Source organism: Bactrocera tryoni, chromosome 4, assembly GCF_016617805.1.
Source record: "Bactrocera tryoni isolate S06 chromosome 4, CSIRO_BtryS06_freeze2, whole genome shotgun sequence".
Classification (NCBI taxonomy): Eukaryota; Metazoa; Arthropoda; class Insecta; order Diptera; family Tephritidae; genus Bactrocera; species Bactrocera tryoni.
Genome location: NC_052502.1, coordinates 7,144,160 through 7,156,164, shown reverse-complemented (window position 1 = coordinate 7,156,164; position 12,005 = coordinate 7,144,160). Strand labels below are relative to the sequence as shown.

At 35.7% G+C, this 12,005-nt stretch overlaps 2 protein-coding genes across 2 annotated transcripts; one reads left to right on the top strand and one right to left on the bottom strand.

Annotated features, from left to right (window-relative positions):
- Window positions 1-23: 23 nt before the first annotated feature.
- On the top strand, window positions 24-1,239 carry LOC120774470 (deubiquitinase OTUD6B). Its single transcript, XM_040104126.1, has 2 exons — window positions 24-192; window positions 254-1,239. Exon 2 carries the CDS (start codon window positions 269-271, stop codon window positions 1,205-1,207), a length of 939 nt encoding a protein of 312 aa, XP_039960060.1. The 5' UTR covers window positions 24-192; window positions 254-268; the 3' UTR covers window positions 1,208-1,239.
- Window positions 1,240-5,111: 3,872 nt separating this feature from the next.
- LOC120775085 (sugar transporter SWEET1) lies at window positions 5,112-10,045 on the bottom strand. The gene is made up of 4 exons (XM_040105082.1): window positions 9,846-10,045; window positions 9,100-9,693; window positions 5,722-6,127; window positions 5,112-5,647 (listed from the first exon to the last, which is right to left on the bottom strand). Exons 2-4 carry the CDS (start codon window positions 9,267-9,269, stop codon window positions 5,462-5,464), a joined length of 762 nt encoding a protein of 253 aa, XP_039961016.1. The 5' UTR covers window positions 9,270-9,693; window positions 9,846-10,045; the 3' UTR covers window positions 5,112-5,461.
- Window positions 10,046-12,005: the final 1,960 nt, after the last annotated feature.

The window sequence follows — 12,005 nt, the reverse complement described above, 5'->3', positions numbered from 1 at the left end:
AATTGTTCTACAATAAAATAAGCATTTAGGTTGGGTGTTCGGAAACTTTTGACATTAAAAAATAATTGTTGCAAACTTTTAATTGATTAATAGTAAGTTTATTTATTGTACATCTCATCTGAAAACATTTTGGCAGAAATCAACAAATTGGCACAAAAAGGCTGAATCCTAAGAACTCCAACATCACTTACTGTATGTGCATATCCACAATAATATTTATATATACATTAATTTCACTTTATCTTTTCTAAAGTCATATTTATATACAATGGTAGAAGTAAATGCTGAATCTGAGATGTCTGAAGCCTTGTCAGGCATAGTGATGGATGATGTACTTAGTAGGCATCGCCGAGAACGAAAAGATTTGCAGGCTAAAATACAGGCCTTAAAAAAGTCTGCACCAAAAAATGATAAAAAGAAGCGCAAAGAAATAATGGAGGAGGTTGCTCGCATGGAAAGTGACTTGGAGAAAAATCAAGCCTCTGAATTAGTCGAGGTAGAAAAGGAGCAACAAACCCAAAAACAAAATGAACACCAAAACGAGAATACAAATGAGAAACAACAAAACTTCGATGACGCATTGTGCAATGGTGATGATGAAGAAGATGCCACTGGTACAACCCAACGTGTTACTAAAGCACAAAAACGACGTGATAAGAAAGCGCGTGAAGCCCGACAAAGAGAGGAAGATATACGGGTTGCTGCTGAGGATGCAAAGTTCGCACCTAAAGCTATCGAAAGGCGTGCTATACAATCGAAACTGTTAGAACGACAATTAACACTACATTATATTCCTTCCGATGGCAATTGTCTCTACAATGCGGTACGGCATCAGCTGGCTCAAAAGGGATTACCTACATACAGCGTGCAAGAACTGCGCAAGGAAACTGCTAACTATATACGCGCTCATAAAGATTCATTGATTTGTTATATGACTAATCCAAAAACTGGCTTTTTGCTTACTGATGCAGAATTTGAAAACTACTGCGAACTATTGCATACTACACCAGCTTGGGGAGGACAAATTGAACTAAAAGCCTTATCCTCCATACTTAAAGTACCCATTGAAGTGCTACAGGCAGAAGGACCACCGACTGTACAAGGGGCTGACGAATTTGCTGGGCCTAGTCTATTAATAACGTACCACCGCCATATGTACAGTCTGGGTGAACATTACAATTCTTCTGTGCCAATCGTACAAGTCTGAAACCCTAAAACTAACGAGTGAAAATAATTATTGTTTCCCTTTATTTGTAAAACAAAAAATTAACATTACTGTTAAAAAATACTTAAAACTATTATTTTTTTTTTAACAATTTCTCTTGTGTATTTTTTGAAACTGTAGCCTAATACATCCGATTTTTCCTAGTTTCCCATGCTGTAACCTCAAAATAATCTGTAAATAATTAAAAAGTCAGCAAAATATTTTTTATGTACAACTCAAATTTACATAATAAAAATATTTATTTTACATTAAAATACTTAATAAGTTGTTAATAAAATTAACGATTTACTTTAAGTTTATTTTGAAAATTTGTTTTATTGTCAAAAACTACAGTCGAAATGTTTAGATTTATTAATAAAAAATATTTTGCTTTTAGTGCAAATTTGGAATAATGCATAGTGCTTATTAAGTATAATGTGCCACAGCAATTAGATTGCTGAAAGCGCAAACAAATTATTGTAGTTTGTGCCAATTATGTATCCACTCAAAATCAGCATTGACTACGCATTATTTATAATAGTCAACAAAAACAGAAAATAACGGAAAATTTTGGCAGTACATTACAACTCTGGTACAAGAGCATCAAATTAAATGCAAACTTATTTTGTTTTCAATTAAAACTTTTTAGCATACGTACGAAATAAAAATTTTGTGCCATTTATCTGTCCAATGCTGTATCTACATATTTAAAGAAAAAAATCTCAATATCAACTTCACTTATTTACTTCATTATTATTACTTTCCAATCCAAACAAGGTTAGATCGTCGAAATTACGGTACTCGGCAGGGTCAATTCCGGAATCGTAGAACCGGTTGCCTTGGGAATCGTCTTATTCACTTCATTAACATCAAAGCTTCCGTTATACATATATATTACTGAAGACTCCGACACTGAAGGAGTGTTGGAGTAAATGACGAATAACGATAACTGTATAGCATGATGACCACACTAAAACGTGATTCAATTTTGTTCCTATCTTTAAAAGCGGGAAACGATAAACAGGACACGGTAAAAGCTCCAGAAATACCAAGCTCATACTTATTTTCAGCAGTCACTTTTAATATTATATTTATAATAAGGACATAATGGTATATACACACATATTTATTTTTGTTTTTCCTGCAAGGAGCAAATGACCAAAAGTTTTTAAGGAAAAAAAAACTTTGGTTTGTAATCCTTGAATTTTTATCGGACACATGTAGGGTATATAATTTGATTAGAGGTCGAGTGGGTGGTTATGGAATATATGATAACGATATCACGTTGTCACAATAAGTTTTATAAGTGGCTAAAGATAATTTGTATCAACTATCTTTTATACATATGTACATATATATGCATAGATATGTAACAGATGTCTAGTGATACAAAAAGGCCATTATAAAAAATATAGAATCAACATATGGGAATTTTTATCTCATAAAAAATATGCACTCACTCACTCGCTCACGTACAGTAAGGGTTTTTTTAAATTGATTCTGAATCGATTACTGCTACGTGATTCCAGCAAGGAATTATCAGTGTTCAAACTTTGCAGATCATGTTGCTTTAAGTTATTACGTAAGCACTTTTTAGGGTAAATCTTTAAAACTTTCAACTTATTGCGCTTACTTTTGAGACAAGTGATCGGAACGGCAACGGATTGACCCTATAATCATAGATATGTCGAAACTAAGAAAGAGGGACGGTGATCTCCAGATAAACTTAACTTTTAGAGTATAGTTGCAGTCAGTTAGTTGTAATTAAGGCAAAAAGTGTACATTCGAGTCTAGCTCAGGAGTGCTCAATATCTGAGCTTTTTGTGGATATCCAGCCTAACGCAGAGTATGTACATTGTGCCACTCATAATTTAAATTTGGCGATAAATGAACCGTTAGCAGTTGTGTGGAAATGCAGATTTTTTTCGCAACGTTGCAAGATTTGTATAATGGAAGCAGCATTAAACGTTGGGATCTACTGTCAAAATTTACTGCCGAATCGGACACCACTCTAAAAAAATTAAATCCGAATAGATGATCCAGTAGGGTCGATACGATATATGCAATAAAACTTCGTTATCAAAGGTATTATCAGAAATAGTTCTAAAGAGTCCTAACAAAGATGAGAGTAGTGAAGTAGAGTATTCAAATAAAAATGGTAAATTTCGACTTCGTGTTGCTTTGCGTTTTCATGCACAGTTGAGCAGGTAATTGAGAAGTAAAGTCCTCTCTCGACGAACAAAGACCAAACTCAACAAATCGCTCATTGTTCCCGTCCTGCTACATGGTGTAGAGGCATGGACGATGACAACATCTGATGAGTCAACGTTACGAGTTTTCGAGAAAGGTTCTGCGGAAGATTTATGGTTCTTTGCGCATTGGCCACGGCGGATACCGCATTCGATGAACGATGAGCTGTATGAGATCTACGACGCCATTAACATAGTTCAGGAAATTAAGAGAAAGCGGCTGCGTTGGCTAGGTCATGTCGTACTTATGGACAAAAACACTCCAGCTCTGAAAGTATTCGACGCAATACCCGCCGGGGGAAGCAGAGGAAGAGGCAGACCTCCACTCCGTTGGAAAGATCAGGTTGAGAAGGACCTGGCTTCGCTTGGAATTTCCAATTGGCGCCACGTCGCGAAAAGAAGAAACGACTGGCGCGTTGTTGTTAACTCGGCTATAGCCAGTAAAGAAGAAGAAGTGTATTCCTTCCTGTTGACCTGGCTATGGAAAAGCCGACTAAAGCACTAATGGTGTACAATCGACTGGCTGGTAAATCCTGGGGTTGCAAGTCAAGGATTGTTAGGTGGTTGTACACCATGATCGTGCGACCGATAATCACTCCAACTATCGAAGTTGCAGCGACTTGCATGCATTGGGTGCAATACGCACTTGTCCGAAGGCGGCATTTGAAGTCATGCTTGAGCACAAACCCGTTAACCTAGTAATCGATCATTTAGCTAAACACACACTGCTATAAATGATAACAGAAGGGTGTGGCAGAGGTAAGGTAATCTCATCCCAGCGGATGAAAGTGACAGCATTACCAAAACTAAGAAGTTAAAGGTTATCCTTAGCAGCAAGGCTGAACTGATTCCACTCTTGAGCTACTGCTTAGGGATAGTGCAATCAAGTCGTAACCAAGTGCATCTTATCTGGGTGCCCGGTCACAAAGGTATAGCTGATGAGCTCGAACGCTCAACAGCATCCACTAACATGGTAAGACCTAAACTCTTCAACACGGTGGATCCCCATACCGCAAAGAAGCTGCTCCGCAAGGAAGAGGGAGTAGGCAAAGAAAGGTATTAGCAACAACTCCGAGGCATGCACCATGCCAAGTTGCTAATGTTGGGTTACAACCTCAGCAGATTTAAATGTATGTAATCAAGCTCCCTAGGGACAAATTCAGGCTACTTGTCGCATTATTCACTTGCCTTTGCAAGCTGAAGAAGTACTTATACAACAGCGGCCTGGCTTCTTTCGCAAATTGCCGGTTCTGCGACAGGAGCGTGAAACTCCAAAACACCTGCAAATTGACTACATAACAGTCTGCAGATGCATATTAAATTCCTTTGGATCCATGTTTCCAAATAAGGATCACATCGCTTCACTAGCACCCAGCAGTAGCATATATTGGACTTTATCAATATGCTGGTGCTAGGTCTTTGTTATTTAGGAGAGTGCACATAGACCTAAGGTCGCGATGCAATCCTCGTCTATCTATCTAATCTAATTCCTCCGGGTATCGATTGTCACTACAAAGCGGTAAGCTATCTCAAAAGGGCTTACATACGTGTAGCGTGCAAGAACTCCGCAACCCTAAAACCTCGAAATAATCGACAATTAATTAAAAAATCAAGCAAAATATGTTTTTATTTACAAACCAAATTTACATAATAAAAACATTTGTTATTTTACATTAAAATACTTAATAAGTTGTTAATAAGTTTAACGATTTACTTTAAGTGTATTTGGAAGATTTGTATTATTGTCAAAAATTGCAATCGAAGTGTATAAATTGATTAATAAATTGTTTGCTTTTGGTGCAAATTTGGAATAATGCGCAATGCATGTTAAGTAGAATGTGCCATAGCAATTAGATTGTTGAAAGCACAAGCATATTATTATAAACTAATTTAGATATTTATATCTACTTGTATTTAAAGAAGAAATTTTCAATATACCCTTCACTTATTTACTTCAGCGACATCAATGTGTAGGCGCAGGCAAAGCCTCCGTTACATAGAGGCATAATCAATTTTTCTTCTTGCTACCAACACTAGTTTTCGACGGGCTTGACGTTTTTCCTTGGGATGTTTTGTGTTCCAATGTGGATGGCGAATGCTTTACTGAAGATTCCGACACTGAGGGAGAGTTCGGGTAAATGACGAATAACGATAACTGTATAGCGCTCAACGCGAATAAGAATAAATTTTGATACTAAAAGATAAGAACATAAAATTTACGATGTTAATTATAGTAATAATGAAAGGTAAATAAGAAATTAATCTTACAGCCATCATGAAATTATGAATAGAAATTCCGTACAACGCCCACGACGCAGCTACTAGTGTGCCAGTGAATATAATTGGGAAAGGCATACCCTCTGTACTCTTCTTTTCAATAATTTTATTGAGATGCAATAGTGGCGATCCAACTAAAAATACTAATATCCCAGTGATGAGCATACCAAAACGGAATTCGATTTTTTTCGGATTTTCAATAGTCGCATACGCTAAACAGGCCACTGTAAAAGCTGCAGCAATACCAATTTTCGACAATATTTTCCCTCTAAGTTCACTCGAAGCATACCAATAGAATACACTCAAGAAAACGGCGCTGAGGGCAAGGCCGAGAAGATTAACCTTAATAGTGGCAGAATCGCCCATCAATGTGCCCATCTTTAAAGTCAAAATCGAACTGTAAATAATAATTATAATTCATCATATTAGTAAATGCGTATTACAAGATAGATACAATTTAATTTAATTTACTTTTATTAATATTTGAATGCAAACTCATACTTTTCGCAGACACCTTTGTTATTACAGTTATAATTGGGACAAAATAGTATATTTTTATCCTTGGTTTTCCCGCAAGGAGCATAGGTTGTGTACGAAACCGGAAATACACCAAATTCACTAGTGATACAAACCGACTGTCATAGAAATATAGAATCAACAGGTGGATTTTTTATAGTAAGCAGATATGTATGTATGTATGTATGTATGTCTCCTAAATAAATATGCATGTTGCTTAAAAGTGTAATAGTTTTGTTCACCTAACTATTGTATGTATCCATATCAAAATAATCGAATTAACTGTCTGTCTGTCTGTCTGTCCGTCCGTCCGTCCGTGCAAATTGTAACTTGTGTAAAATGGAGATATCTTGATGAAACTTGGTATGATTGTTCCTTGACAAAAAAAAAACACTACGAGTTCATAGACAGGCGTAATCGGACCACTGCCACGCCCACATATCGCCTTCAACCGAAAATATATAAAGTGCCATAACTAAGAACTAACTTAAGACATAAGACTCTAATTTTCTTCTAATTGCATCGCAGTAGCAAAGGCATCTGTGGGAAAAAAATTTGAAAAAGTGGACGTGTCCCCGCCCTCCAATAAGTTTAATGTACATATCTCCTCAACCACTACAGCTACAACAAACAAATTCCTCTAGAGCAAATATTATGAGAACTCCTATCGACAGTGCCAAAAGGCTGAAATCGGATGATAACGCCGCTCACTCCTCATATAACGGTGCAAATAAAATCTCCTAAAAGCGTGATAAATCGAAAACTAAATACGCCAAAAACATTAAATTTTACTATCGAGTTGGTATGAGAGAGCTTTAAAGAAGCCAGGTAGAAATTGGACGATGGGCGTGGCAGCGTCAAGTTTTAGGTGAAATCACCTCGTCTGCACCGAAGCTAATATACCCTTCACAGGTGTATTTCTTTTAGTAACTATGTGTCCAGTTTGTACGGAAGCTACATATATGCTATAGTAATCCGATCTGAACAATTTTTTCTAAGATTACATTGTTGCCTTAGAAAATAACATATACCAAATTTCGTCAATAGATCTTGTCAAATGCAAAAGTTTTCCATACAAGAACTTGATTATGATCGTTCAGTTTGTATGGCAGCTTTATGTTATAGTGGTCCGATATTGGCCGTTCCGACTAATGAGCAGCTTCTTGAAGAGAAAATGACGTTTACAAAATTTCAAAATGATATCTGAAAAACTAAGGGTCTAGTTCGTATATATACAGACGGACGGACAGACAGACAGACGACATGGCTAAATGGACTCAGCTCAACATACTGATCATTTATATACATATATACTTTATAGGGTCTCCGACGCTTTCTTCTGCGTGTTACAAACTTCGCGACAAACTTAATATACCCTGTTCAGGATATAATAAAGAACGAATAACTATTTTAGGATAAAACTTAGCAGAAATAGTGCATTTGAGGTATGCTACCTTATGACTTAAAATTGCCTTTTTCGAACCAAAACTACTCAATCCCTTAAGCACAGGATATGTGGACCCAGTGACTTTTACCGAAAATATTGGACAATGTGTGAGACATATAAATCAAATTCAGAGAGAATCCTTTCCTGTTAGTCGCATATCTGTGTGTCAACAATAGTTTGAATCGGGTCCCCATATACCTAATATAAAGATTTTCAAACTTCTAGATGACTTTATATCGCATGCGTCAGTCAATTAATGTGAGTTATTTTAATAAAATTGAGGGAGTGCGTTTTTCTTATAACGGTGCTTAGAATGAATAAAATTGAGTAAAACCCCTCATACATATGTATAACTAACAAGCCTGACCATGCCATGTACCTGAAGGTACTTCCCTGACTTTAATCCTTGCAAGTTGCAAGAGTGTATTCGGTTATACACGAACTAGCTCTTTCTTGCTTGTTTATAGTACAAGATAATACTAAAACGAAGTAAAACTACACATGCATATATGTATGTATATTTTTTCTGTTGTATGTTTAAATTTATATTCATATCTCTTGCTCTACCTGGCACGATAGAATTATCATTCCTATAGAAAAACCACGTATTTTGCGATTACGATTTTTGCTTATTTCTTATCAAGTCATTTCGGCTTCAATGAAACATATAAATATCTATATATACAATACATACATATGTACATAAGTAAACGTAATTTCAACAAGGCTTATCAGTGCTCAAAGATTGCAAATCAAGTTTCATTAGGTTATTACGTAAACACTTTTTAGGGTAAATCCTTTAAACTTCCAACTCATTGTGGTTACTTTAGAGACAAATGATCGGAACGGAATCGTTGGAAGAGATTGGCCCTATAATCAGAGTACTAATCACGGTTATGTTCAAACTAAGAAAGAAGGTCGATGATCTCCCATTAATCTTAAGTTTTATGTTATGTTATTTAAATTTTTATCCTCCAATTAACAATGGAATGGAGCCTAATTCTTTCAGCAACAAGCGCAATTCTGACATCTAACTCAATGTAACTAAATATGCAAGTACATAGACTGCTCCAGTCTTTAGTAAATACAATACTATATTTGTATATACATGTATACATACGTGTACATAGCCATACATATTTGTTTACGATGTCTAACCGAAAGGTATACAGATTATTTCCTTACCTATTACGGCGCAAACACAATTTCACCGGTAACAACAAGCACTTGCACTTATGCACATTTGCACACACATACTTGTTTGTTGTTTTTCTATTCCATTTGGCTTCCTACGACTGACCGTACAAATCAAGGTAACGCAGCATCAATGATATATGTAAGTACTACTACTTACTGGTGCAATGTTTATGAACTAACAATAAAAGCCTTTCACCTGTAATACTTACAGTACGACACCACCGAGAAATGGTTCTGGGGGATATCCATCACTACGCCCCCTTTTGCGTATGTCATTTAGCAAAATTACACCGGACAGAAATTGTAAAGTTGTAATTGTTCCGGCAACTTTTGCGAGTGCATGACTATAAGGAGCCAATATATTGCTTAGTGCTTCCATACTTCTTGTTGTTGTTTGGCGTTATATTATTCAAAATTCAATATCCTTGTCAACGAAGAGTTTTTCTTCTTATTGCACAGAAATGAATGCAGTTGTTGAAGCCTCTCACACCGCTCTCACGATTTCTCAAAAAACTTAAAAACTCTCTTCCCACTTTGTTCGTATTTTTATGCAAATGTCAAGTTCAAGAGCACTTCCGCCGCCGGCACACTGCACTGTTATTTAACACGTCCTCCTGTCAATTTAATTTAACTCAAACACACCCTCACCGTAAATTTGTTTTTGTTGTTTTTTCGATATGATAAAAATGTGTGCTTCGCCGAACACTTGATATTTTGTTGTTTTATTTCGATTTTTGTCCCGATTTTCCACTTTACTTCGCCACTCTTAATGAACTTGATTTAATTGCTTTTATTTAGTACACCTGAAATTTTGTTTAAAAATTTTATTATTTTATAAAAATTGTCATTAATTGTTCAATGTCATTCCTGTTCAATATGAACAAATATAAATCGCTTATTAAGTTCAAGTGATAGAGATACAGTATTTTTCATTTTAGTCACATGCTTTACGTACAATGAACCAATTATTGCTTTGTAGTATTTTATTCTAATCTCATTTTGTGCAAGTACTATTGTTATTATGTAAAAAAGTGTATTTATTCAGAAAAAAAATTAGGAACAAAAACGCGTTCAATGCACAAAACGAAAACACGACGTTTCTACTCGAATGTGGGCCACCTTCTGAGCTATCAAATGTGACTGTAGCTACTACACTAGTCGATTAAATTCATGGTTGCTAAAACTTGAAACGACAACAAACGACAAAAACTATAAACGCCGGGAGATGGACAGCTTGATACGTCGTTTGCTATAGAGAGCAGTACATGTGCATATAAATATGTACATATGTATGTATATGTAGATAGAACGTATTCTGAAAGTAGATATGGGCATTTCCACCAGAATGTTCACCTAAGGCAAAATTTTAAAAATTATTAAAACTACTTTATCTTTGCATATTTTCGTAGGAAAATAATCAAATTAATGTACATAAATTTTAATTTTATTTGTAACCCATTTCGAGATATACATACATACATACTTACATATAAAGGCCATGTCGGAAGGAACTTCTTCGATATTTCTATTGATTTTTTTTGTTTTTTATTAAAGAAACATATTAAAAATTAACCATTGCTATGTGTAAAATTTTTATAGTGACAAAAGAAATGCATAAGAAAGTATGTGATTGCAAATAACTGCAAGTTTTTGCACTTTTTTTGTCGTATGTACATATATTTCAATGTCCCGTGTAACATAAAAAATAATACATGTTACCCTTGCGTCGAAAGTATAAGCAGAAAACCCGTAAAATATTGAGTGCTAACAATTTATTTTTTTACGATTAAAATAAAAAAAAATCAATTTAAATTCCAGAAGATTTGTGAATTTGGTAACTACTTAGAATTGGTCACGCGCAACATCATAAGTGTAAAATTTAAAAATTTACAACAATTTTTTGTCTTACAAAATTTGTTTAAGTATGCACATACATACATATGTAGAGTCACGACACACCTAGGCCTTTAGGAGTCTCATTGTGATAATACCGCGACTAAATTTCCATCACTCCATTGGCTCCTCTCTGAGGCATCCCGTACCTCTGATGAAGTTCATTAGTATGAAAAGTTTTATCTGTGCAACTTCCAAGACGTTGTCACGAAACTCCCCACCGATACTTGCTAATCTTTTTCTACTAGAGTTCTTATATCATTCCTTTTAAATTTCAATAACATAGTTTGGTACTCGTATATGCGGCACATATTCCTTTCATACCATATTTTCCTGCTTGCGTGTTTGTCGATTAAATATTTGTAGAGGCATATAAATTCCCTCTTTCCCGGAATCTAATTGTAGGGCGGTGTCTGTTCTGGCTAGTTCATCTGCTTCACAATTCTCAGGGATAGCGCTATGTCTTGGAACCTTTTACAGGTTTGTCGTGAAATAGGTTGTTCGAGCCACTAATAGATCAAGACATTATTACGCTAACTTTGACGAAACCCTAATTGGCTTTAGTGATCCCACAGCCGCCACGCTATCTGTACATACTTGTATATACATATATATATTTGTGTGTATATATATTTCTTGTTGTGAGCAGACTTCGTACCCGAACAAGAAGGCTCTCTTTAATTGCTGTGATCTCCGCTTGGAAGATCCTATAGTGGTCTGGTAGACGGAAGACGATTTTGATATCTAATTTATTTAATTACTAGAAATTACTTTTAGAAATAATTTTAAAGGCATCAATGCGCCATCTTCCAAAGTCAGTAACATTTTGCCTCGGAATTGAAATCGGCGTTTGAGTTATTATCCGCAAAAACACTTTCAACTTCTGTAGGTCCAGGAAACGTGGTGTTTGAACGGGGTTATCAGATGTGTGGGGTTAGCTGGGCATGCAAAGAGGTGGTTAGAGTCAAGCGGGGACTCGTTGCATGCTGGACATATATTTGGTATGTGAGGGTCGATTCGGGATAAGTAGGAGTTTAACCTACTGGAATATCCAGAACGAAGCTAAAATGTGTGCGATTGTCTCGTTCGGCATGATGGAAATGCCCATAAACAATTAAACAAGGTGTTGTTGGACGAGTATTAAACTTGTTCTCAACAAGTACTCATGCACAAATGTTAACATAGACAGGTTGAAAGAGAGCGCAGTACTAGTACATAAGTA

Bases quoted from the DNA above. Each gene is read 5' to 3' on its own strand.
- LOC120774470 (XM_040104126.1), top strand. From the start codon at position 269: ATGGTAGAAGTAAATGCTGAATCTGAGATGTCTGAAGCCTTGTCAGGC.
- LOC120775085 (XM_040105082.1), bottom strand. From the start codon at position 9,269: ATGGAAGCACTAAGCAATATATTGGCTCCTTATAGTCATGCACTCGCA. The intron at 6,128-9,099 runs GTAAGTATTACA...TATTATTTACAG, and splicing joins TTTCTCGGTGGTGTCGTACT to TTCGATTTTGACTTTAAAGA. The intron at 5,648-5,721 runs GTAAGATTAATT...CTTATCTTTTAG, and splicing joins TTCATAATTTCATGATGGCT to TATCAAAATTTATTCTTATT.